Genomic DNA, 27,208 nt, shown 5'->3' on the forward strand with positions numbered 1-27,208 from the left:
AAAAGTCAGTTGAAAAATGTCATGAAAAAAAGTCAGTTGAAAAATGTCATGAAAAAAAGTCATAGTTGAAAAATGTCATGAAAAAAAGTCATAGTTGAAAAATGTCATGGAAAAAAGTCAGTTGAAAAATGTCATGAAAAAAAGTCATAGTTGAAAAATGTCATGAAAAAAAGTCAGTTGAAAAATGTCATGAAAAAAGTCATAGTTGAAAAATGTCATGAAAAAAAGTCAGTTGAAAAATTTCATGAAAAAAAGTCAGTTGAAAAATTTCATGAAAAAAAGTCATAGTTGAAAAATGTCATGAAAAAAAGTCATAGTTGAAAAATGTCATGGAAAAAAGTCAGTTGAAAAATGTCATGAAAAAAAGTCAGTTGAAAAATTTCATGAAAAAAAGTCATAGTTGAAAAATGTCATGAAAAAAGTCAGTTGAAAAATGTCATGGAAAAAAGTCAGTTGAAAAATGTCATGGAAAAAAGTCATAGTTGAAAAATGTCATGAAAAAAAGTCAGTTGAAAAATTTCATGAAAAAAAGTCATAGTTGAAAAATGTCATGAAAAAAGTCATAGTTGAAAAATGTCATGAAAAAAGTCAGTTGAAAAATGTCATGAAAAAAAGTCAGTTGAAAAATTTCATGAAAAAAAGTCATAGTTGAAAAATGTCATGAAAAAAGTCATAGTTGAAAAATGTCATGAAAAAAGTCAGTTGAAAAATGTCATGAAAAAAGTCAGTTGAAAAATGTCATGAAAAAAAGTCAGTTGAAAAATGTCATGGAAAAAAGTCAGTTGAAAAATTTCATGAAAAAAGTCATAGTTGAAAAATGTCATGAAAAAAGTCAGTTGAAAAATGTCATGGAAAAAAGTCAGTTGAAAAATTTCATGAAAAAGTCATAGTTGAAAAATGTCATGAAAAAAGTCATAGTTGAAAAATTTCATGAAAAAAGTTATAGTTGAAAAATGTCATAGTTGAAAAATGTCATGAAAAAAAGTCAGTTGAAAAATGTCATGAAAAAAGTCATAGTTGAAAAATGTCATGAAAAAAAGTCATAGTTGAAAAATGTCATGAAAAAAAGTCATAGTTGAAAAATGTCATGGAAAAAAGTCAGTTGAAAAATGTCATGAAAAAAAGTCAGTTGAAAAATTTCATGAAAAAAAGTCATAGTTGAAAAATGTCATGAAAAAAGTCAGTTGAAAAATGTCATGGAAAAAAGTCAGTTGAAAAATGTCATGAAAAAAGTCATAGTTGAAAAATGTCATGAAAAAAAGTCAGTTGAAAAATTTCATGAAAAAAAGTCATAGTTGAAAAATGTCATGAAAAAAGTCAGTTGAAAAATGTCATGGAAAAAAGTCAGTTGAAAAATATCATGAAAAAAGTCATAGTTGAAAAATGTCATGAAAAAAGTCATAGTTGAAAAATGTCATGAAAAAAGTCAGTTGAAAAATGTCATGAAAAAAGTCAGTTGAAAAATGTCATGAAAAAAAGTCATAGTTGAAAAATGTCATGAAAAAAGTCAGTTGAAAAATGTCATGGAAAAAGGTTATAGTTGAAAAATGTCATGGAAAAAAGTCATAGTTGAAAAATGTCATGAAAAAAAGTCAGTTGAAAAATTTCATGAAAAAAGTCATAGTTGAAAAATGTCATGAAAAAAAGTCAGTTGAAAAATTTCATGAAAAAAAGTCAGTTGAAAAATGTCATGAAAAAAAGTCATACTTGAAAAATGTCATGAAAAAAAGTCAGTTGAAAAATGTCATGAAAAAAAGTCAGTTGAAAAATGTCATGAAAAAAGTCAGTTGAAAAATGTCATGAAAAAAGTCATAGTTGAAAAATGTCATGAAAAAAAGTCATAGTTGAAAAATGTCATGAAAAAAGTCATAGTTGAAAAATGTCATGAAAAAAAGTCATAGTTGAAAAATGTCATGAAAAAAGTCATAGTTGAAAAATGTCATGAAAAAAAGTCAGTTGAAAAATGTCATGAAAAAAAGTCAGTTGAAAAATGGCATGAAAAAAAGTCAGTTGAAAAATGTCATGAAAAAAGTCATAGTTGAAAAATGTCATGGAAAAAGGTTATAGTTGAAAAATGTCATGAAAAAAAGTCAGTTGAAAAATTTCATGAAAAGTCATAGTTGAAAAATGTCATGAAAAAAAGTCAGTTGAAAAATGTCATGAAAAAATTCATAGTTGAAAAATTTCATGAAAAAATGTCATGAAAAAAGTCAGTTGAAAAATGTCATGGAAAAAAGTCATAGTTGAAAAATGTCATGAAAAAAGTCATAGTTGAAAAATTTCATGAAAAAAAGTCATAGTTGAAAAATGTCATGAAAAAAGTCAGTTGAAAAATGTCATGGAAAAAAGTCAGTTGAAAAATGTCATGAAAAAAAGTCATAGTTGAAAAATGTCATGAAAAAAGTCATAGTTGAAAAATTTCATGAAAAAAAGTCATAGTTGAAAAATGTCATGAAAAAAGTCAGTTGAAAAAAGTTATAGTTGAAAAATTTCATGAAAAAAGTCATAGTTGAAAAATTTCATGAAAAAATTCATAGTTGAAAAATGTCATGAAAAAAAGTCATAGTTGAAAAATGTCATGAAAAAATTCATAGTTGAAAAATTTCATGAAAAAAGTCATAGTTGAAAAATGTCATGGAAAAAGGTTATAGTTGAAAAATGTCATGAAAAAAAGTCATAGTTGAAAAATGTCATGAAAAAGTCAGTTGAAAAATTTCATGAAAAAAGTCAGTTGAAAAATGTCATGAAAAAAGTCAGTTGAAAAATGTCATGAAAAAAAGTCATAGTTGAAAAATGTCATGAAAAAAAGTCATAGTTGAAAAATGTCATGAAAAAAAGTCAGTTGAAAAATGTCATGAAAAAAAGTCATAGTTGAAAAATGTCATGAAAAAAAGTCATAGTTGAAAAAAGTCAGTTGAAAAATGTCATGGAAAAAGGTTATAGTTGAAAAATGTCATGGAAAAAAGTCATAGTTGAAAAATGTCATGGAAAAAAGTCAGTTGAAAAATGTCATGAAAAAAAGTCATAGTTGAAAAATGTCATGAAAAAAAGTCAGTTGAAAAATGTCATGAAAAAAGTCATAGTTGAAAAATGTCATGAAAAAAAGTCAGTTGAAAAATGTCATGAAAAAAAGTCATAGTTGAAAAAAGTCAGTTGAAAAATGTCATGGAAAAAGGTTATAGTTGAAAAATGTCATGGAAAAAAGTCATAGTTGAAAAATGTCATGGAAAAAAGTCAGTTGAAAAATGTCATGAAAAAAAGTCATAGTTGAAAAATGTCATGAAAAAAAGTCAGTTGAAAAATGTCATGAAAAAAGTCATAGTTGAAAAATGTCATGAAAAAAAGTCAGTCGAAAAATTTCATGAAAAAAAAGTCATAGTTGAAAAATGTCATGAAAAAAAGTCATAGTTGAAAAATGTCATGAAAAAAAGTCAGTTGAAAAATGTCATGAAAAAAGTCATAGTTGAAAAATGTCATGAAAAAAAGTCATAGTTGAAAAATGTCATGAAAAAAGTCAGTTGAAAAATGTCATGGAAAAAAGTCAGTTGAAAAATGTCATGAAAAAAGTCATAGTTGAAAAATGTCATGAAAAAAAGTCAGTTGAAAAATTTCATGAAAAAAAGTCATAGTTGAAAAATGTCATGAAAAAAGTCATAGTTGAAAAATGTCATGAAAAAAAGTCAGTTGAAAAATGTCATGAAAAAAGTCATAGTTGAAAAATGTCATGAAAAAAAGTCAGTCGAAAAATTTCATGAAAAAAAGTCATAGTTGAAAAATGTCATGAAAAAAAGTCATAGTTGAAAAATGTCATGAAAAAAAGTCAGTTGAAAAATGTCATGAAAAAAGTCATAGTTGAAAAATGTCATGAAAAAAAGTCATAGTTGAAAAATGTCATGAAAAAAGTCAGTTGAAAAATGTCATGGAAAAAAGTCAGTTGAAAAATGTCATGAAAAAAGTCATAGTTGAAAAATGTCATGAAAAAAAGTCAGTTGAAAAATTTCATGAAAAAAAGTCATAGTTGAAAAATGTCATGAAAAAAGTCATAGTTGAAAAATGTCATGAAAAAAAGTCAGTTGAAAAATGTCATGAAAAAAGTCATAGTTGAAAAATGTCATGAAAAAAAGTCAGTTGAAAAATGTCATGAAAAAAAGTCATAGTTGAAAAAAGTCAGTTGAAAAATGTCATGGAAAAAGGTTATAGTTGAAAAATGTCATGGAAAAAAGTCATAGTTGAAAAATGTCATGGAAAAAAGTCATAGTTGAAAAAAGTCAGTTGAAAAATGTCATGGAAAAAGGTTATAGTTGAAAAATGTCATGGAAAAAAGTCATAGTTGAAAAATGTCATGGAAAAAAGTCAGTTGAAAAATGTCATGAAAAAAAGTCATAGTTGAAAAATGTCATGAAAAAAAGTCAGTTGAAAAATGTCATGAAAAAAGTCATAGTTGAAAAATGTCATGAAAAAAAGTCAGTTGAAAAATTTCATGAAAAAAAGTCATAGTTGAAAAATGTCATGAAAAAAAGTCATAGTTGAAAAATGTCATGAAAAAAAGTCAGTTGAAAAATGTCATGAAAAAAGTCATAGTTGAAAAATGTCATGAAAAAAAGTCAGTTGAAAAATTTCATGAAAAAAAGTCATAGTTGAAAAATGTCATGAAAAAAGTCAGTTGAAAAATGTCATGGAAAAAAGTCAGTTGAAAAATGTCATGAAAAAAGTCATAGTTGAAAAATGTCATGAAAAAAAGTCAGTTGAAAAATGTCATGAAAAAAAGTCATAGTTGAAAAATGTCAGTTGAAAAATTTCATGAAAAAAGTCATAGTTGAAAAATGTCATGAAAAAATTCAGTTGAAAAATGTCATGGAAAAAGTCAGTTGAAAAATTTCATGAAAAAAGTCAGTTGAAAAATTTCATGAAAAAAGTCATAGTTTAAAAATTTCATGAAAAAAGTCATAGTTGAAAAATTTCATGAAAAAAGTCATAGTTGAAAAATGTCATAGTTGAAAAATGTCATGGAAAAAAGTCAGTTGAAAAATTTCATGAAAAAGTCAGAGTTGAAAAATTTCATGAAAAAAGTCATATTTGAAAAATGTCATGGAAAAAGGTTATAGTTGAAAAATGTCATGGAAAAAAGTCAGTTGAAAAATTTCATGAAAAAGTCAGAGTTGAAAAATTTCATGAAAAAAGTCATATTTGAAAAATGTCATAGTTGAAAAATGTCATGAAAAAAAGTCAGTTGAAAAATGTCATGGAAAAAGGTTATAGTTGAAAAATGTCATGGAAAAAAGTCAGTTGAAAAATTTCATGAAAAAAGTCATAGTTGAAAAATTTCATGAAAAAAAGTCAGTTGAAAAATTTCATGAAAAAAGTCATAGTTGAAAAATGTCATGAAAAAAGTCAGTTGAAAAATGTCATGAAAAAAGGTTATAGTTGAAAAATGTCATGGAAAAAAGTCAGTTGAAAAATTTCATGAAAAAAAGTTCTAGTCAGTATAATGTCAGAAAAAAGCCATATGTCGAAAGAAAAGTCATGGTATATTATGTCGAAAAAAAAGTCATAGTATAGAATGTCGAAAAAAAGTAATAAATTCACAGTATTGTATTTAAAAAAAAAACAGTCATAGTATAGTAATTCAATAAAAAAAGTCATAGAATAGTATGTCGAAGAGTCCTGAAAAAGTAATAATATAGCATGTCGAAAAAAAGTTGTAAAAAAAAGTCATTGTATAGTATGCCATAGAAAGTAATATACTGTGTGTACACACACACACACACACACACACACACATAATAAAGACTTTTTAAATCAAATATCAAATTAGCTTATTAAACGATCAAGAAATTAGCAAAATTGTACTTACTGTGTTTCTGTGTCTCCGTCTCCTCAGACGATGGTCCTGGCGAGCGGCGGGCAAGACGGCGCCATCTGCCTGTGGGACGTCCTGACAGGGAGTCGTGTCAGCCATGTTTACGGTCACCGTGGCGACGTCACCTCACTGGTCTGCACCACCTCTTGTGTCATCAGCTCGGGACTGGATGACCTCATCTGTATTTGGGACCGAAGCACCGGGATCAAGCTCTACTCCATACAGCAGGTATAGTTTTATATCTAAAAAAAACGCACCAGTTCCTTCTTATGTTTGATCCTTTAACCTTTTTTGCTTGTGAACTAATAATAAAAAATAATCATATATATGCCGCCCAGCAAAATGTACCACTAAGTTTTTTTCCTTGGTGAGTCAGCCTAACCTCTCTCTCTCTCCTCACCAGGAGGTGGGTTGCGGGGCCAGTCTGGGAGTGATCTCCGAGTCTCTCCTGGTGACGGGGGGTCAGGGCTGCGTCTCATTCTGGGACCTGAACTTCGGCGACCTGCTGCAGACGGTGTACCTGGGCCAGAGCAGCGACGGCCAGGGCGTCCGGCAGCTGCTGGTGCTCGACAACGCCGCCATCATCTGTGACTTTGGCAGCGAGCTCAGCCTGGTGTACGTGCCCTCTGTGCTGGAGAAACTAGACTGAGGAGAAACGGCAGTCGTTGGTGTTGGTGGGAACAAAAAAAACATGCACTCAGAACATCCTTTTTTCCCCTTCATCATTTCGACTTTCCCTGTTTTTTTTTTGCTTTCTTTTGTTGTTTCTGACACCCAAAGGAGACGTGATCATAAGACTGCTTTCCATGTGCATACAAGGCTCCTTTTTTTATGTTTTAAGTACAAGCCTGGATGTAATGAGATAAAAAAGCTGAGGACTGATTGTGCAACCTGCTGCATTATATCGGAGGGGGGTGACAGACCCTTGATTCTGAATTATTGACATTTACAAGGGTCACGAGGTCCGTTCAAGAAAAGCTGGATGTTTCTCACTTAAAGAGGATCCACCAGTCACCAGTTTGTGCTTTTTTTTATGCGTGTTTGTTTTGTGGCTCTGCCCTCTATGCTGCTTATACGGGTGGGGCTTCACTGTGACCCCACCCGCCCAGAGGAAGATAAAACTGTCTCCTTATTTTTTAAATATTCCTGCTGCCTCTTTTGCTTGACGGCAAAGTGCAGCCACGGCGAGCTCTACGGCCTGTTCGGATGAGCTGCGCAGTTATAAATGTGTGTGTGTGTGTGTGTGTGTTGGAGACTGAATGAATCTAGGCCCTTTTTATGGCAAAACACTGCTGAGAACAAAAAATTATTGTGTGAAGTATGTGTGTGAGGGAGAACTGATGATTACTGTATAAAGTAAACCTCTATAGGAGGCTGTTTTTATATGTATAAATCTATTATTTATTAGCGATACATTTTTTTGGATAACAGTTTGTTTATGAATGGCTAATCCCGGTTCTTAAACGAGAATATTACAATGTGGAAATAATGACATAAATGTAAGATGGTGATTATTTGTTTGGCGGGGGTTGGGGAGTCGGTTATAAAAACGATTATTTGTAATGTTGAACTGGAAACACTGAAGTGTTTGTTGTGATGGAGTTTGGGGGCTGTAGCAAAAAAAGGTTTTCGCCCCGCCTCGGCCTCTGATTCTGGGGTTACTGATGCTGTACGAGGGGCCCCTGCCTGCGTGCTACACATTCATCAGGCTACCTCCATTTTCTAAACTGCTTGAATTTTGGATGAGAATACTGACTTTGTGTTTACATAGGCTGTCCTATTTTTTCTTTTTTTTATAAATTGTGCCCTTTAGAGATTTTTTTTTTTTTACTGTAACTGGTTCAACTTTTTTTTCAATCCTGGAGATTTTCATTTTGGCCACAAATAATAATAACAAAGCTTACTTCCAGTACATCTTGTTGCCATGTTGCTGATGCAAACTTCACTGGAGTTTGTCTTAAAACCTGTCTGCTGCTTTCTGCTGCCAGTCAGTGAAAATATGAAAAAATTGGCAGTTAATATATCCTAACCTCTTTTCAAAACGTGGCTGTTTTATGCCCCTATAAGCTACTAATACATAACAATATATACACAGATGCTCTCGTTGTGGGTATGTTTTTTAGACTATTTGAGAGAAATATCACTTTTGCCAAATTAAGTAATGGAATTGTTTAGAGCTGGCTGGTGATTAATTCATTATCCTAAAATCTGAAACTGTTTAGGACCTGATGTATTTACATTTAAACATTTCTTTGACTCTTAAAAAATTACTTTGACAGGTACACACAACCCAAAAGGTCTGTCATATCATGTCAGCACACTGTGCTCCCGCAATCATTTCTTATTCACCGTTACCGCTACTGTGCAAAGTTTTGATTAATCATAGATCTTCATGAGGCGGAAAACATTTCCACAAGCTTCACATTATATACATTACTCCAAACGCGGTTTTATACGTGGAAACTCTGTCACGGGTGACATTATTGGAGGGTGAAAGCAATATGTATACATCATGCGACGCTCGTGGAAATGCTTTGCACCTGATAAAGATCTATGTTTGATTGAAATGTAGCACAGGAACAGTGTGCTGATTGATTTTTTTTTAGGCTTCAAACTCTGATATAAATGACATTGGTTGGTTTAAAATGAATTGGGCAGATCTAAAGAATATACTGGGATTGTACTGTATAATTGATTAATTTGGTAGGATGGTTAAAAAGCCAACACTAGTGTTTCACCTTTTCATAGGTTTAACAAACAATACGATAATTTTCTCATTAAGCTATTACATTTTTTATAATCTCCACTGACCATTTCTGCATGAAATATTAATTTGCTGACCCTCACAATCAGATGTATGATGAAATGATTAATTACAATTAACTGCCACTAGTCTGTACCCAAAATCTATTACATTATTTGATAAAGTAATAAAAGTAGCAATCAATTGTGGGACATATAACCCCTTGTTTGGCTCTCTAGTCAGCGCTTGAACTTTAACTTTAACTGCTGAAAGAATGTAGTCCTTCAGGTTTAAAAGGCTTGTACCCGACACCAACAACACACAGAATGTATTTTCTCCAGATCATCCACCATCTACTGTATCTCTATCATCTACTGAATGTAGTCCCAGAAAGAGTGAAGAACAAATCCGTTAAAAAAAAATAAACTACTAAGGACTACGACTAAATATCCTTCACAGTATCGCATCGCAACACTAATTCAATGCACTTCTTCTAACCCTCTCTGTCGCACATGCTCCCACACGTTAAGCACGTGTGGACTTTAGCTAGACTTGCAGCACGAGTAGTAAACACGTACACATTGTCGAGGTCACGGAGTTACAGGTGTGGTTTAACTGGGATGCAGAGACCAAGTAGTTCCCGTTGTAAACAAAACAAGCAGCTGATGATCTTCATTGATATTATTTACTTGCATCCCTCAGAAGCCAGACTTGTGACCTGACCCTGTAACCTGTTAATTTATTAGCTTTGTGTTTTCTGTTGTTAACTGTAGTTTGAGAAGCTTTAGAAATGGTAAAATGTTTGTTTTTTTGATACTTCTGTTTTCTAACAATGTGAATTTGATTTAAAGCAAAAGTTGGACGTTTTGGGAAATATGCTTATTTGCTTTCTGGGAGAGAGTTAAATGAGAAGATGGATACCAATCTGTTTTAATATTAAGAGGTTACTTGCAGCTACCAGTCGCTTAGCTTAGCAATAAGACAGAAGGCAGGAGAAACGGCTAACCCGACTGTCAGATGGTTACAGAATCCACAAACCAGCAACTTCAAAGCTCGCTAATTAACACATTTATCTTTTGTTTCATCGATCTGTACAAAACAGTGAATTGTCATTTTTACACTTCAGGTTTTGCAAGATCTAACTAGTAGGGCTGTAAATCAATTAAAATATTGAATCACAAATAAATTGCACATTTTTTATCTGTTCAAAATGTATCTTAAAGGGAGATTTGTCAAGTATTTAATACTCTTATCAACATGGGAGTGGGCAAATATGCTTGCTTTATGCAAATGTATGTATATATTTATTATTGGAAATCAATTAACACAAAATAATGACAATTATTGTCAATAAACCCTCACAGGTACTGCATTTAGCATAAAAAATATGCTTAAATCATAACATGGCAAACTGCAGTCTAACAGGCAACAACAGCTGTCAGTGTGTCAGTGTGCTGACTTGACTATGACTTGCCCCAAACTGCATGTGATTATCATAAAGTGGACATGTCTGTAAAGGGGAGACTCGTGGGTACCCAGAGAACCCATTTTTATTCACATATCTGGAGGTCAGAGGTCAAGGGACCCCTTTGAAAATGGCCATGCCAGTTTTTCCTCGACAAAATTTAGCGTAAGTTTGGAGCGTTATTTAGCCTCCTTCACCACAAGCTAGTATGACATGGTTGATATCAATGAATTCATTCGGTTTTCTAGTTTCATATGAAGCCAGTATCTTCACTCTAGCTTTAAAACCGAGTCCACTACAAGCTCCGAAATATCGGCACCCTGTCGGATCTTTAAGAGGTTAATTTAAAAATCGCAAGTCGCGTTAAAGAAATTAGTGGCGTTGGAACGAATTTGCGTTAAAACGTTAACTTTGACAAGTCTACAAACTAGTTAATTATTTATCTTAAGAAGTTGTTAAGTGCAGATTTTGTTACCATCTTACAGAGCCGGGCTAGCTGCTCTACAGTTTCTTGTCTTAATGCTAAACTAAGTTTAGCTGCTGGCTGTAACCTCACGTTTAACAGACAGATATGAGAGTGGCATCAATCTTTATTATCTAGCTCTCCACCAGAAAGACAAAAGTAATTCCCAAAACGTCGGACTATTCCTTTAAGGAGGGAGGGAGGGTTGGTGAGGCAATTTCAATCGAATCTTCTTTTGAATGTTTTGGATCATCACATATGGACTTAGCCTTGTAACAATATCCAACAGTACTTTGTTCAGTTAGTTCTGCCCAGCTTATTTCAGTAATCCCATGTCTGTGTTTGTTGCTTCAAACATACCTTGTTCATCCTGTAGCTTTCATTCATCATCCGGCTGTCAGTGTACCATATCAAAAGTCTGTGGATGCAGTCACGACATCCTTTTAGCCTGTTGAGTTGTTAAAGCAGAAAAAGGAACATTTCCTTGCGGCTGCATCCTCATAATAATAACGGCAGAACTCTCTGATCCTCCGCCGGCTGCCTAAACAAGTAGAAATCAGATACTGTATATTTGATTTCTCGCTGTTTTAAGACAGCTGCCGGGAAAATCAGAGCAAACAGTGAAGTCTCTAACCCCCCAGGTCTGCTCCTCCTCCCTTCATTGGCTGGCTACAATCTACGCAGGCTGTAGTAGTGGAGGTAACTTATTTACTATTTTGTAACACAAAAAAAAGCGCAAGACTTTGTACTAATTTTCAAATAAAGAGGCTTTGATACCACAACAGTTTGTCCGTCTACTGGATTTATTTAATACGTTTTTACAATAATGAATGATTAGTGAAAGCTTACCAGAAGGACTTCTGGAATAGTCTAACTTTATTTAAGATATTTACAGTGTTACAGATGAGGAAAAAAAAATAATCAACTTGTTAAGACGTGCTGATTTTGTATGCTGCTCTGTGTTACCATGACGACTGAGCTATATGCACTGATTGCGTTACAGGTGTTTTTCATAAAACAGCTCCACCCAGCGCAGAAGGGAGCAGCCGAACACCATCCACACCCTGTGAAAGTGGAGTGCATGCTGGGATTTTCTTTTTTTGGAGGGGGGTCCCAGATCTGGTGCTGGGAGTGCAGAACATCCAGACATAGAAAGAAAAAGCAGCAAAGAGCGACAGAAGGAATACAGACGAGGAGGAATGAAGGAGTACAGACGAGTGCATAGTGTTCTGGTCCCAGAAGCCACCAGTGATGGAAGGAGAAGCATGTGTGTTTGTGAAAAAGGTTATCACAAACCCCTAAAGCAAAACTTCAAAACTGAACCCCTACCGTCTGCCACCAGGCACGTCTTGGTAATCAACACTGCTAAAATGTCTCACACTCTCAGGATTCAGTGTGTGTTTCTTCTTAAAAGCAGGATTAGAAAGAGCTACAGGCCTTTCGCTGATAACGTGAGAGAAAGGAGGCGATCGGCGGACTCGTCTCAGCGCTTGCCGAGGCTCCAGAGGGGGTCCAGGCTGCTGAGCGGGTCGTCGCCTTCCTCCCCCACTCGAGTCCCGTGGAGACCCTGCCCCTCTGCCGGCTGCAAGAAGCTCTGCTTGGTAACCCGGTGCTTCCCTTTGCCCCCTCCCTCCATAGAGAAGGCCTCGGGCGTCATAGCGGCCAGCAACTCCAGCGACGTAGGAGCCGGAGCAGAGGGGGCGGGTGGCGGGCTGACGCTGGGTGTAGCCTCTGGGACTGGCTGGTGGTTGGCTGCTGGTGGTGGTGTGCAGGGGGATGCAGCATCCAGGCCATTGGGTGGCGCTGGTGGTGGAGAGTGTGTAGGGGAGATGAGAGGCGGGCTGAAAGAGGAGGGGGGCTGGGGATCCGTTGGGGGGCTGAGGTCCTGGAGCAGCTGGATGTCACCCAGCGAGTCGAGGCCGGGTAAGACGGCGCCGACCTGCTCCTCCAGGCCGTACGGGGCTTCCATGGCCGGGTCGGTGGCGCTCGGCGGCCGGATGCTGAGCTTGGCGATGGTAGCTTGGATGGAGCTGATGGGCATGTCGCCGCCGAGGACGATATCCTGCTGGGACTCCTGTCTCGAGTAAGGCTGCAGAAAGAAGGTTCAGAAAAGAGAGAAACGTTCAGATAAAACATGAAAATGAAGTGACTCTAACTAATAATAATAATAAACTTCATTTATAACTAATAACCACTGCTGCTGCGACAGCTCTACTGAAAATAAAAAGAGTACCTCGTCTGACCAGAACTCGTAGAATTCCTTTGGAACAATGACGTGAGCAAAATGTAAGATAATACAAGATTAAATCTAAAGTGAGACTGATTAAACAGAGTGGAGCTACCAGGGAATGAGATTCAAAGAGTTCACTAGAAGAACAGCAATTTTACTCTACTCTGAAGGGGTCAGTTAAGTTCTAAAACTAAAATTCGAGGTCAGTTTTCCAACTACAGAGAGAAAGCTAGTTCCATCTACTGAGTACAGAGGAACTCCAACATCAGTTTATTCAGGTGCACTACATGGTTAAATAGTTAAAGGAGTTTTGGACTGTGAGTGTGTCGAACCTTTGTGGCGGCAGAGTTGGTGTTCTTGCTGCAGGTGGCGGTGGTGATGCCGTGTCTCTGAAGGACCTGCTCAGCGTGCTTCAACACGGCCTCATAGCAGAACTTCAGGTGGAGCTGGAGACACACACACACAAAAGAGAATATTAAAATACAGATTTGGATTCACCCTGAGGTTTAGTGACTAGTTCATGTACTTTATTTGAATGATAATCACATGTATCCCATCCTGCTGCTACACTTATTCAGTCATGTTTTAAAGCTGCACTGTGCTGGACTCATCAGTGACAATGCATCTCAGAACAAAACACTATAACTATAAATCAAACTAACTATAACTATAAATCAAAGCCCTAACGCAGCTTCAGCGCTCCGTGTGTCTGACCTTCTCCTGCAGCATGTTCTTCCTCTGTTGTCTCATCTTCTTCACCAGCAGTGGCAGGTCTGGGATCCCGTTTCCTGCCTCCAGCTCCTGCAGCGCAGCGTACAGCAGACAGAAGGCGCCGGTGCGTCCCACGCCCGAGCTGAGAGAGAGACAGTATAGCCGCTGGTTAGCAACGCATCTCTTACCACTGAGGAGTTCAAATGACTAATGGAACTAAATCCACTGATGTATTTTTGAAAAACAACATAATGTATATATTGTTTTCAGGATAAACACTATACCTTGCTGACTTTGCTGCTACTTATTACATCACACCACAGTCACTTTTGCGCTGTGCTTTTGTCTTTAGTTGCGCTTTAATAGTTTCTATTTTTACTTCTATTCTTAATTTCATTTTATATACCTCTTATTGTTTATTTTACTTTTTCTGTTTATCTGTACTTATTTCTGTCTCCTCTGAGGATCAATAAAGGTTTATCTTGATTTTGTGTACACATTTTGCCAAATAATGCCTATCTTAGTATGCTGTATACTGACAGATTTCACACACACACTCACCTGCAGTGCACCACGACAGGTGTGTGTAAGGGCCTCTGGTGGAGGTAGTGTCCATGAACCTCCTGGATGAATCGCAGCAGGTTGCTTTTGCTGTCAGGAAGACCCCTGATGAGAAACATGAAGAAATGATGACTCCTCGGATTAAATAAAGGCAATAAATCACAACAACAAACTCCACACATGATCAGAGCCACGTGTTAATAATAAAAAATGAATTACTCACAGCTCCGGCCAGGAGGTGAACTGGAGATGGACAACGGTGCGCTTCAGGCTTTGGTCGCGGTACTGCAGGCTGATCATGCGCTCCACGTGTGTTGGCGTCGTCTTCTGCGTGGTGAGGCTGAGCGTGATTGGTCCCTGAGAGACCTGCTTGCCGCGCTCCGTTGGGAAGTAGCGCATAACCTTTCCCTGGGAGAGATCGAGAAAACGACGGTAAAAACACAGATGGCAACAACAACAGGGGTAAAGAATGAGGAAATTATATTTACAGAGTTCATAAGGGTCGTTTCCAAAAAGAAACTTTAATTTAAACACAGATCCTTCTTTTAACAAAGACTAGCTGATTATCACAATGTATCAGCAATTCTAATTATTATTTGTATGTTAATTGTTTCTGTATAAAGTTCTTTTCATTAAAGGACCAGTGTGTAGGATTTGGCGGCATCTAGTGGTGTGGTTGCAAATTGAAACCAACTAAGAACCCCTTCGCTCACTCTTCCCTTTCCACGACTGTGGTAACATGAGCCGCAGAGAGCAAAACTGTGGTAATGGCATTTACCATCCATTACTATCCATAATAGGACTACTTTGGGAGCAACGGAAGTCAGACGGCGGCTGACGGTATCATGGTTTTGCACTCTGCGGCTCACGTTACCGCAGTTTCACAGGCGTGCCGGAGAACTACGGTGGCCTTCAGGTAACATAAAAATGCGAAAGGCTCTCTATGTCTCTATGCTCCCTATGTAGATATGAAGGGCTCATTCTAAGCTAATGAAAACACAACCATTCCTAGTTTCAGGTGATTATACATTAATTAAATCATAGTAATGAATAATGAAATGAAAAATTATAATCTATTTCTGCGAATACATCCCCCGAAATGTTACACACTGTCCCTTTAAAGCAATAACTACTGATGAAGATCAAGTGATAATTTGATTGAAAGCTCTAAAACAGCTACTAAATGGACACTGTGGTGAAGTTGTTGTTTTAATCACATCCATATTAATCACAGCGCAGACTAAACTAAACTCGGTACCTTGTCCAGCTCCTGCTCTGAAACCAGCATGACTATCAGCGACACCTTCTGCTCGTACACCATCAGCCAGAAGTCCGCCGCTGTGCCGCTGAGCGGAGCCTGCGTGGCGATAAGGCGTGGGCAGTATGGCGACAAGTCTTCCACTTGGCTGGCATTGATGTAGTCGTCTTTGCCTGATTGCAGCACCACGCGGGTGAGGTCGTAGGGCATGACGTCCTGGTGACGGTTCTTCATGGTGTAGCAGCGGGCGATGGCGATAGACAGTTGGCGGGAATCCCTCTCCTGCTGGTCCTGCAGCTCTTTCCAGCGGGCGTCCAGCACCGACAGGCCGCCCTCGTCCTCAGTGGGGTGCTCCAGGGATTCTACCTGGGATCTGTAACGCTCCAGTTCACCGTGAAGACGGGCGACACGCTCCGGAGCTTGGTACGGGTCACCTTGGATCAGGAGAACTCCCTGGGAGCTCTTCTTTCGACGCTCCCCGTCCTGTGGGTCAGCTTTGGTGGGTTGGAGGACATTGGTGGGGGCCTTGGTGCCTCCGGGTTGGCTCTCCGGGCTCGAAGAGAGGAGGTCATCTGTGCTCGAGTTCTGGCGCTGAAAAAGCGATGTGGAGGGAGAGACGGCGGAGGGAGAGGGAAGAGTGGGTGGAGCTGTGCCTCCGGCGGTGGGGGCTGGCGTGGTTCTCTGCTGGGGGTTCAGACTCAGAGAGGTAGGACCTGGAGAGGGAGATGGGGAGGGGGAAGGCGAAGGGGAAGGAGGGACAGCGTTGGGCGGTGGAGCCACTGGAGGACCTCCAGGAGAGGGCTGCATCATGTGCTGAGCGGGGGGAACGTGTGGACCGTGTGGGCCCATGGCAGTGGGTTGCTGGGGGGCACTGGGAGGTATGTTAGCTCCCGGAGCTGAAGGGTACATAGGAGAGGGCTGCGGGTGGGTCATGGGAAGAGGAGCCTGAGGTTGTTGTGGAGCTGCAGGCTGCGGTGCCAGAGGCTGCTGAGGCATCATCGGAGCCCCTCCAGGGTAGCACACTCCGCCAGAATGAGGGGGCTGAGCCTGGGTTTGGCTGGGCATCCGCAAGGGCTGTTGGGGCATGTTTGGTATAGGAGGCTGTCCAGGATGGGGGTGATGTTGTGGGGGTAGTGCATTGGGGGCCATCTGTGGCATAGGGCCCCTTGGATGGTGGACCTGAGGACCAGGGACCATATGAGGTTGTGAGGCAGGAGGCATCTGTGGGCACATGGTAGGGTGAAGGGGCTGACTCGTAGGGGGCATGTAGTTTTGCGAGCCTGGAGGCATCGGCTGACTCGTGGGGGGCATTTGTGCTCGGGGACCGCCTGGTATCTGCATCTGTGGATGCGACGGGATCTGCTGGGCGTTAGGGGGCAGCGAGATTTGGTGCTGTTGTGGTAACATGTGTTGGTGAGGGAGTCCAGGGGGCATCTGTTGGTGGGGATGGGGATGGGGCAAGTAGGGCTGAGATGCAGCGGGTGCTGGCTGAGACGTCGGGGGTATGTGTGGATGTACGGCGTGAGGTGGCATCTGGCCCTGAGGTGGCCTAGGCATGGAGCCTGGCATCATCGGAGGGTGCTGCTGAGGTACGTAGCCCCGTGGAGTCTGGTAGCCTTGGGGTATCTGAGGCTGGGGCTGATAGCCGTTTTGTTGATGTGGCTGCAGCTGACCTGGGAACGCCTGCTGGTAATGGGGAGGAACGCCAGGCTGAGGGGGCATATATCCATGAGGGTAGGCTTGCTGAGCCTGGAAATGAGGGTGAATAGGCCTCGGTCCGGGCTGGTACCCTTGAGGCAGTGGATGCCCAATGGGCTGAGGGTACGGCTGCTGCGGCTGCTTCTGCTGCTGTTGTTGGGGTGGGCCTTGCATGGGCATTCCTGGTCGGGGCATAAACTGAGGTGGGTAGGCCCCCATCTGTGGCGGTACGGCGTAGCCAGTTGAAGCTGCAGGTGGGATAGGGTGGTGTTGTGGTGTAGGGGCATAGCTGGGGATAGGGGCCTGGATGCTATCCACAGTGGTGGTGGAGGGCCGGACCGGGGCGGGGGCTACGAGGCCAGGTCGGGGGGCATGAGGATGGGGTTGCTGATAACCTGACACAGCTGCCTGGTTTGGCATTTGCGGAGGCATCTGTGGAGTCATCTGAGGGTGGGGTCCGTGTGGCAGAGCTCCATGAGGCCCAGAAGTAGGAAACTGAGCTATCCGTGCAAGGAGCTCTGGAGGAGGCAGGTTGGCAGGGAAGCGAGGATGACCAGGAGCCTGAGCACCAGGCCAAGGCAGAGAGCTGCTGCCGCCCAGGTGAGCAGGAGGGGGGATGTAGGCTTCAGGACCGGGGTGACGAGCTGCAGCGGTGGGGTAGGAAGGAATGTCAGGGGGGAGGCTGCGGAGCTCCTCGGGAAGGTCACCCCCCAAGGCCAAGATGGCTGCGCTAAGTTGGGCCAACTCTGGGTCGTCCAGGCTAGAGCAGGCAGAGTCCACATCCGAAGCCTTTGGTTTCAAGGAGGGCTTGGCTGCTGTAGGCCGCGCCGGGGGCTTCTTCTGGGTCTCTCTGAGGAAGAGAAACAATAGAGAGCATGAAAATCTGGGTTTTAAAGGATGGGTCCGTTATACAGTTTTATTTATGATCTTCAAAAATAACGACCCAGACGTCTACTCTGTTGTTTTCATGTTCAGGTTTCTTGTATTTCAGATTTCAAAACTTTCAAAAGTCTCACTACTGGCATTAAAACATTATTGTTTCAATGCCTGCCTTACTTACCTTTCCAGGACGGGCCTCCTCTCCTCTGCCCTAGTCTGATATAGGTTCTTTGCTCTCTCCAGCAGACGTGATGCTTTGGCCTCCAGGTCCTCGTAGAACTCCTTCCCCTCCTGTGACTTCTTTATCAGGTCCTCGTAAGCTTCGTACGAGCCCACCAGTCCCTGGACGGTGCCGTTCCACTGCTGCTCGGTCTGACTCAGGCCCTTACGGACTGAGGCGTACTGGACGTTGGCCTCCGTTAGGGCCTTCAGGATGTTCTCCTGAGCTGCCATGTTCTGGTCAATATACACCTTCACCTGCTCGTACTTCTTCAGCTGCTCCTCAAATATACGCTGGAAAACACAGAAAGAGTTAGAGGTCTCTGTACGCACTATACTTCAACCAAAAGCTAACACGAAACCCACTGGCTGGTGCAGTTTAAGCATACAGACTCTTCCTTGAAGTTACAATCTACATGTTTTGTGTGTTAACTTCAGGGAACCATGGGCAGCCACATACCTTCATGTCTGCCCTTTCTGTGGTGACAAGGGTGGAGGTGATGTCGTCCTGCTGGATTAGGTCGCGGAGCTGTTTCTCCAAAGAGCCTCTCTGTTCCCTCATTTCCTGCACCTTCCCCAGGATCCGCTTCATACACTGCAGCCCTGCTACTTCCTCTGCACACAAATACAGACACATTCACAATTTATAACATTATAAGATAGAATTCAGCGTGACGGATATATCGGATACACATCTCATCTTAATCTCATTTTTGTAACTGTGAAGCACTTTATAAGCCTGCACTGATTGTGCTGTTAGCACCCAAGCAGCAACCTCTGGTGCAGAGAAATGAAGCCAACGCCCCAGTGCAAAAAAAACTGCAGTTCCTCAAATGGCCACTTGAGGCTGGCTCCAAAAGCATGTCCATTTCCATAGACCCTCATGTTAAAATGCCCAACTTTACAGAAGAAATAAACTTGTTTGCAGCCTGGTACAAATATCTCTATAGCTAATTTCCCTGTTCGGCATTATTAAGGACGTGGCTGCTTTAAGTGACAGGTGGGTGCCGTACCAGGACGCAAGTTGCCTGCTCTCTGCTGCGTCACCGGTCCCGCCTCCCGGAGTTAGGCTGTGTCGTCACTGCCAGGATGGCGACGGTCGGAGGCACTCACTTTGAGCTTCACAACAGCTCTTCAGAAACCTATGGGTGACGTCACGGACACTCTGTCCATATTTTATACAGCCTATGTTAGCAGCATTAGTCGCTAGCCGCTGCCATGTTGAGAGCCGTGTGGAGCCAATCCCTCAATCATAGCTAAGCTCTGAATTTCAAAATAACACCTTTAAAGTGTTGGGTCTGACAAAACAAACAATTTGATGACATCACATTGAGCTGTGGGGAATTATCACACTATTTTCTGACATTTTATAGACCAAACAATTAATCAACAAAATTAATCGATCATGAAAAGAATCATTAGTTGCCGCCCTATAATAAAGTATTATCAATGTCAAACAGTCAGACATTTGTAGAGCAGAAAACCTTCATTGAGCAGCCTCACCTTCGCTGAGCTGTGGCCGGGGCAGGGCCTCTTTCAGACTTTCCAGTGGCCCCCCCAGCAGACGCAGGTTGCTGATGTGCAGGTTCATGGCCCGGTGGAGCTCCGTGTTGGTAAAACTGGCCTTCTCGTGAGCCTCCATGTACTTCTCCAGGTCCCTGCGGATCTCAGCCAGAGCCTGGTTCTGCACCGGTGGGTGCACGTCACCTGCAGCGGGGCCGGCAACCTCCTGGAGGGCTCGCTCACCGGCCTCGTCTGCCTCCAGGACGTCTCTGATCTCCCTCAGTGAAGACTCCACATCAGTGAAGACACCCGAGAGCCCTTCAGGGGTGACAAATGTAACAGGCATTATTTACAATGAAGCACACAGCAAGGTGCCGCATAGAACACACAAACAATCATAAAAATAGACTTAGACTTAGAATAAGTTCTTCCACAGTTTAAGCAAGAAATTGTGCCTGTTTGAATGTGTACATCGGGTGCAGACATGAGAGACAGTTGCTAACACAGTTAAAAGGCTGAAAGAGAAGTTAGTTTGTGTTCATAAACCACTAAATTTCATTGGTATTTTAGGCGCTCACTTACAATGAAACAGCAGAATAAGCTTTGCGTACATTATAAGGCCTAATCCTCTAAAGCTCAATCACATATTCTGAGATAAAAATGTAAAAATTCAGAGAAATTGAAACACCTTAAAAAATACTGCACATAATTAATGTAATTGTCACAGTAAATGTAACGTTAAAGTAATTCTCAAAACTCTCAAGGTTTTTCCTCAGAAGGCCTGTTTGTTACTGTTATTTTCATATTGCTAATTGGACAATGACATCATAAATAACGAGGTTCTGTAAAATCAAGATGTGTGTTTACTGACATTGCTAAACATTAGTAGTCATAGTATCGTGTGTGTGTGTGTGTGTGTGTGTGTGTGTGTGTGCTCCCACTGACCCTGCATGGACTGGATGAGGCTCTTGACGGTGTCGGGTCGGACACTGAGAGCAGCACACTTCTCCATTAGGACCGGAGGGATGTGGCTGTACATGTCCAGGTTGTCCACCGACTCCGGCTCCAAGCCCAGAGAGTCCATGAACTGCCTGCAGGAGGAGACGAGACCGGTCAGCTCATACTGACACAACAAAAAATATTCCTTATAAACTATTCCTTTCAGTAAACCACTAGAAAAAAAGAAATCAGACAGAAAAGGTCCTGATACACACTCACAGACACACACTCACAGACACACACTTATGTACTCACTCTAGTGTTTCATTCTTGCTGTCAATCTTGATCATGATGTCTCTCAGCAGCTTGGCCTTCTCCTCACTGGAGAAACGGAAAGATAACCACAGACATTAGTAGACTTTCTTTATGCATGAAAGGCTCTTTTTCACTGCATCCACTGGAGGTGCCTACCTGTATAGAGAAGAAGCTTCATGGGCAGCCATTGGCACCAACTTGGCAAACAGGTCTGGTCCAGTAACACTGGGGTCTGTGGGGTTGACTGGTAGAGCTTTCACCAGTGGGGCACCTGGAAGGACACAGAGCAGCTGGTTTTTACTGGCACAGTAACACATAAGCTCCATTTTATAAAAAAATGATCAACAGAAGACGAGAGATAACCTGAAAACATAATGCCTCCGCCACGGCAAGGCATACAAAGGCTGAGTTCAGTAAAACGTACAAACTGGAATAACTCATAGTATGTAGGAATGCAAAACAAGTATAATACAACAAAAGTTTAAAACCTGCTACCAAAGTGATTAATTCACTAATCTGAGCTTTTACTGACAGCACTGTGCATCAACTGTGGCTTTAAATACATGAATGGGACTGCAATTAGACACAAGACTAAGCAGGTGTGCCCTGAAAAACAAAAACTGTATCAGAAATATTTTATGAATCATAATATAATATAAGCTTTTAACTTAATCGAACCTGCTGAGTCACATACTTGTATTAACACTGGCACACCCAGCTAAACACAGCAAAAGACACAGCGGACTGTTCATATTACTTTGCATACATACATTCGACAAAATACAGCTATATGCAAATGCAGCTTTGCATGCACTCAGTGATAAAAGCACTGAAAATATGATACCGAAGCGTCTTCCTGTTACCTTTGACTGAGGCCAGAGTCTCCAGAGAAGGAACCGTCTCATGATAGATGAAGTCATTGTCCTTTTTGGCTGAATTAAACCTGTAGGTGACAGTTCAAAGACAACATTTTAACACATATTTCTACAGGTTTTGATCAAAAGTAAGAAACCAGTGAAACTGCATGAAAATACCAAAATTGTAACATAAGATTTATTGCTCACTTTCCCCCGATAACGTCCATGGTGAATCTCAAGGCATCTTGTACACTGTCAGGTTGACCCTGGTTGTACCAAGACAAGACAAAGGAGAGTTGGTGTGTGTGTGTGTGTGTGTTTCTATTGTTTTACAAAACTAAAGACAGGTTACAACGACACTGATCTAATCATGTATTGCTGGGATGTAAGTGCCATTCTACCTTGGCCAGCTTGATGGCTTCACTGAGTTTGTCCAAGGAGCTCTGCAGGTACGCCAACTGTTGAGAAACAGAACATTTAAATAAATAACAGATGGAAATGCAGGGGGAGTGGAAAACTGGAGTAAGATATACCATTTTCCCACCAATATTAGCATGTATGCAAGTTTTTTAAACACTGGAAAACTCGCTAAAAACAGGCGATAGACTCATTTCCTTTTGCCAGTATGCCGTGCTGTTGCACTGGCCTTTCTGTTTTTTTTCCCTGCCGTTTCACGTTCGACGTCACGAACGTTCCGGACGGCACCAACGCAGGATTATTAAACAGTGAAAATGTAACGTGTTTTACTTCTTTTTCTATATCTGTTACTAGTGAAGGGAATAAAATCCTAAATGTGACATTTGGTCCTACCCGCTCTCCGTACTTCTGCTGCTCCTCGGCCTGTTTTCCCATATGAAGCTGTTAAGAGAAAAGAAAATAACTGTAATCAAATGCCAACACAGACATGTTCATACATGCAATGAATTACCACACACTCACACTCCCATTAGACTCACATGTGCAATAGAAGCAAAGTAGTAGATCTTCATCTGAACCAGTTTCTTCCAGTCTTTCTGAATCTTTCCCAGCATAGACGCCGTCTCGGAGTTCTCCAGAGCCCTGCAGGCCTCTTTATAGTAATCCACCACCTGCAGCACCACAGCCATTGTTAACCTCCAATGGTTTAATTATTGATTGGTATGATATAATTATATATTATTAATATTTAATCGCGGGAAGTTGACCTGAGCGCTGATGCGAGCAACCAGGAAACTCTTCCTGTTGTCCAACATGGACTTCTCCAGAAGACACTCCTGAGCCTGGCCCTGGGAGACACACACAGGTTGATGAGACATGTTAAGAGCTGCTAAACTGTTTTTTGTTGTTTTTCCATGACAATGGCAATAAAGTCTCTATTTTATATTTAGTGTGTGTGTGTGTGTTTGTGTGTATTTGTGTGTCACCTACCAGCATAAGGTTGATGTTGAGGTTAAGGATCTGGTGGCTCATGTCCACGCTGAAGTTGTGGCTGAAATGGTCTCTCAGGTAGGAGAAAGCCCCCGCCGAGCACTGGAAGTGCGTACACGACACCTTCATCCCCTGGAGAGAGAGGACAGAGAGCAGAGAGTCAGCAGGACTGTGAGTAAAACAAAATCTGAGTAAAAGATGTTACCGTTTTGGAAATGCAGTTTTGGGAAAAAAATAGAAATGACAAAAAGTTTACTTTTTTATGCAATCAGAATAATTTACATTTATCACAGTTCCTGTTATATCCAGCATCATAGCACTACTTTGACAGAGCACATACACTGAGAGGACACATACACAGAGGGCACATATCTTTGCAATTAAGCACTAGTGTTTCTGAGAATCAATACAGTATCGTAAAACCTAATATCACGATACTCAATATTTTCTCACACCCCTATGTGTGAGTGTGTCTTACCTCCTCAGATACCCTGTTATCCATGGCTCCCAACATGGAGTGAAGGGCCCCTGTAGAGAATCCACATACAGGTTCAAATTAGCAAGTTTAGCCGCTTTTTGTTTAACCGCTGGTCTAGTTTAAACTGCTCTGCATGACTTAACTCACCAAGATTGTAGAGGATGCAGGCTTGCTCATAGCTGATGTCATCATGGGTGACTGTTTTTCCAGAGAAAATTTCAGTCCTGCACACAAACAAAGATAAAAAAGAAGGGGTTACTACAGAAACTATACAATTAAAAACAACAAAATGTATTAGAAAAAAAAAAAGATACAGTCACGAAATTAGACATACTAGTTATAATCTATTTTAAAAATCATGTGCTCAAGAAATCACATTAATTAAATGTTTAAAGTAAATTAAATGAATTTCAACATTAACTTCATGCTGCATTAAAGGAGGAAGTTCACATTAGAGAAGGGCAATATGAGTGGATTTTCAATATTTAACAAAAGGTTAATATCAGAAAATAAATACACAGTATCAGTCTGATCCCGCTCTGTACAACAAATCCATTAATTAAAAACTACTGAACTACTACTAGTTCAGACAGCAGCAGAATGGGTATGTAGGAATACTTGTTATGGCTTCCATTTATTTATGTGTGTGTGTATGTGTGTGTATGTGTGTGTGTGTGTGTGTGTATGTGTGTTACTACCATGAGATGGGCACAGAAGCCTCCTGGCCCGTTCCCATGGGTACTCGGCTCTGGAGGTAGTGCAGCTGGCCAAAGTACTTCCTCAGTGTGCTGCATCCCTCGAAATCCCTCGTCACATTTACCGCACTCTGTGAAACAGAAACAGATACGGTGTTTCTTATGTGTTTAATCAGCCGTTTTGTACCACTGCAGCTACAGAAGCACCACGTCTGCAAACCCACGGTGACCTAACTACATCATAAAATCCCTCCTTTAGAGAAGAGCTGCCGGCCAACGCCGCACAGACGGTTAGGGTTTAATGAATGATGAATTCTCTTTATTTACATCATGCTTTTTACAGCAAGGCCATCTCTAAGAAACATTGCAATCACACTAAAACAGGCAGTGTTGTCAAAGGGTTGTTTATTTTCACTGAATAAGAATGCATTTATGTTTCTAAAACAATACATTAACCATCATTGTGGCATGTCTGGATAAACCTTACAGTGAAGATGTCAAATAAATACACTAGAATCACCGCCTTGAGGTTGTTTGCCTCCGCCAACAAGTCTAGTTACAGTTTACATCCATGTCTGTCCAAAATGTCATCACTTATGGCTGAAAACATGTTTTGTGAGGTCACAGTGACCTTTGATCACCAAAATCTAATCATTTCCTCCTTCAGTCCAAGTGGACATTTGTGCCAAATTTGAATTAAGTGGCTCAAGGCATTCCTGAGATATCACGTTCACAAGAATAGGAGAGACGGCTGGAGAACCCGAAAACATAATGGCACACAGCAAACATACAGCTACCACTGATGCAATGCTATCACATATTTTCTCAATCTGGGGATGTACACCTTGCCAAAAATCACTACGAGCATTATTCCCCCTCAGATGGTACTACTGACCAACCCTACTGGCTCACGGACCATATAATGATGACAGACAGGTCTGACAGGAAATGATTCTGCTGTGTCTGGAGATGTTTCACACAGTACCCACCTGCCGCAGTGTCTCCAGTTTCTTCATCTGTTCGTTGTAGTTGTCTGGATTCTCTCCATAATTCTTCAAGATGAACTGGAGGAGAAGAAACAGAAAGAACAAAAAAATCAAGTTCCTTCCATGCTTAACCTGAAAAAAAGGCTATTGAGGTTTTAAAAATCCCTCCAAAGTGGAATGAATATGTTTTTAAGGCTTTGGCATGGACAAGAGAATCACATTTAACATTATCGAACATGCAGGATAACTGTTTAGAAAGTAAACATTCACTTCAAATGTCTTTAAAATGCAGCTAATTCATCATTATGCTGATCTTTGGCCCTGAGCAAGAGCCAAGAGTTGTAACTCTCTTCTAGGCTCTAGAGTTCTCCCATCATGCTTTGCCAAGACCGTCCCTGTCCCCATGAGCCACCATAATAAGCAGCAAGCTACTTATTGTCAGGTCCGAAGGTGAACAACCCTACAGACAAAGTCAGAGTTTACTAGTGCTTCGGTTTCTGTTTATAATGAAATCATGGAAGCAGGAGCGTCACAAGCATCCTGGAAAGATGCACAATGACACAACAACAAGACAGGCAGGCTTTATCCTGACTTCCACAAGCCAGTTATGTGCTAAGTACCGATCCGATACCAGTGTTTAATTAATAAGCTGTATGCCTCACTGTGTGGAAGTGACTGGGATCATTCCTTTATGTGTAAGGCAACATCAGGCTTGACTTGAACATTGCTTTCCTAACTTTGTAAAACAAAATGTAACAAAGAATTAAATAGATATACATTTGCTGAATTGTATTAAAATAATATACTAAATCAGTCACCAGGAACTTGGTAAAAAATATTCAAAATGAACTGGAATTACAATTCAAGTGCTTTAATGCAATTGATCAAAACTTAAACAGGATTTAAGATTCAATTTTATAATGTATATAAACTTAGAATTAAACTGATCAGCCCCATTGTCACCGATGCCTGATCCAGCTATTTGAGTCAGTATCAACCCGATATCCGATCCGGTATCGGTACATCCCTTTTTAATTTTTTTTAAATAGAACCGCCGTTAAATACTACCTGTTGTATTAGAGGTAGAGCATATCAGAAATTAATATTGAGATTAGAAGTCACTTAAATACATTTGCATATGAAACACTCCATCAAATACAGTTTTAGCACCATATTTTTTAAGCACTGCTTTGTGAATCAAAGACATGTTTTCACACAAGACAAGACGCATTATGAATTTAAGGTGTTGATGTGGGTGTGTGTGAGTATTACTAAAAGAAGTTACAGTAACCCCAGAGGGCAAAGATCTGGTATCTTATCTGCAACAGGAAGGTGCTGCAAAATGAGTCACCAGATAAAGATGAGAGCAAAACACAAGAAGCATTTTAATTATTTGAAAGCACTGAATGAAGAGTCAGAACCTCTAAAACATCAACATCATCCAACATCCACATCTTGCCTTGTGTTCACTTTATTATCTTCCTTGTATGTATAGGCTATTATTTATGATGTTATTTTTTATATTAATATTTTGTATTTTTATATATATATTTTATGCACCAGTCTTGTATTGTTCTTGTATCATTGTATTGTGGTTTGTATGTTTGTTTGTGTTTAAAATAAAAAGTAAAAAAAAAAAAAAAAAAATAAATGAGGTTAAAAAATAAAGATTAAAAAAAGGGAATATAAAGGATAACATTTCAAAATAATAAAAATAAATAATAAACCTGTTGTATCTTTATTTAAAAAATAAAAAAATATATATATAAAGTTAGTGTCAGTGCTTGAGGACTAGACTTGTGCTGTTGGTATTTGAGAAGTCTTATTTCCTTTGGCAGGCATCCTACATCTCTGACGAGCCTGCAGTAGTCAGGTGCATGTGACTGTGAGATCACTGTTTATTGTTGTTCCATGTCTGAATGCAGTGTGACTGACTGACTG

At 40.2% G+C, this 27,208-nt stretch overlaps 2 protein-coding genes across 4 annotated transcripts in view; one reads left to right on the plus strand and one right to left on the minus strand.

Moving 5' to 3' along the window:
- LOC119497040 (SREBF chaperone) overlaps window positions 1-9,713 on the plus strand; it is a 56,358-nt gene extending 46,645 nt beyond the window's left edge. For both annotated transcript variants that reach the window (XM_037784819.1, XM_037784818.1), the window contains exons 22-23: window positions 5,882-6,088; window positions 6,264-9,713. In XM_037784819.1, coding sequence (XP_037640747.1) covers window positions 5,882-6,088; window positions 6,264-6,509 — 453 coding nt within the window. In that variant the 3' untranslated portion in view covers window positions 6,510-9,713. The remainder of the gene's footprint in view (window positions 1-5,881; window positions 6,089-6,263) is intronic.
- Window positions 9,714-11,312: 1,599 nt separating this feature from the next.
- Window positions 11,313-27,208, minus strand: part of ptpn23a (protein tyrosine phosphatase, non-receptor type 23, a) — an 18,836-nt gene continuing 2,940 nt past the window's right edge. For both annotated transcript variants that reach the window (XM_037784566.1, XM_037784564.1), the window contains exons 2-24: window positions 25,271-25,345; window positions 24,285-24,412; window positions 23,734-23,810; window positions 23,587-23,636; window positions 23,109-23,240; window positions 22,886-22,966; window positions 22,658-22,789; window positions 22,512-22,559; window positions 22,103-22,159; window positions 21,909-21,967; window positions 21,708-21,787; window positions 21,001-21,115; window positions 20,845-20,910; window positions 20,536-20,681; window positions 19,591-19,908; window positions 18,548-18,702; window positions 18,050-18,381; window positions 15,292-17,839; window positions 14,257-14,441; window positions 14,034-14,138; window positions 13,476-13,614; window positions 13,094-13,207; window positions 11,313-12,620 (exon numbers count right to left, since the gene is read on the minus strand). In XM_037784566.1, the coding sequence (XP_037640494.1) occupies window positions 12,015-12,620; window positions 13,094-13,207; window positions 13,476-13,614; window positions 14,034-14,138; window positions 14,257-14,441; window positions 15,292-17,839; window positions 18,050-18,381; window positions 18,548-18,702; window positions 19,591-19,908; window positions 20,536-20,681; window positions 20,845-20,910; window positions 21,001-21,115; window positions 21,708-21,787; window positions 21,909-21,967; window positions 22,103-22,159; window positions 22,512-22,559; window positions 22,658-22,789; window positions 22,886-22,966; window positions 23,109-23,240; window positions 23,587-23,636; window positions 23,734-23,810; window positions 24,285-24,412; window positions 25,271-25,297 (5,700 nt within the window). In that variant the 5' untranslated portion in view covers window positions 25,298-25,345 and the 3' untranslated portion in view covers window positions 11,313-12,014. The remainder of the gene's footprint in view (window positions 12,621-13,093; window positions 13,208-13,475; window positions 13,615-14,033; window positions 14,139-14,256; window positions 14,442-15,291; window positions 17,840-18,049; window positions 18,382-18,547; window positions 18,703-19,590; window positions 19,909-20,535; window positions 20,682-20,844; window positions 20,911-21,000; window positions 21,116-21,707; window positions 21,788-21,908; window positions 21,968-22,102; window positions 22,160-22,511; window positions 22,560-22,657; window positions 22,790-22,885; window positions 22,967-23,108; window positions 23,241-23,586; window positions 23,637-23,733; window positions 23,811-24,284; window positions 24,413-25,270; window positions 25,346-27,208) is intronic.

The sequence above is a fragment of the Sebastes umbrosus genome, chromosome 11 (genome assembly GCF_015220745.1).
Source record: "Sebastes umbrosus isolate fSebUmb1 chromosome 11, fSebUmb1.pri, whole genome shotgun sequence".
Lineage (NCBI taxonomy): Eukaryota > Metazoa > Chordata > Actinopteri > Perciformes > Sebastidae > Sebastes > Sebastes umbrosus.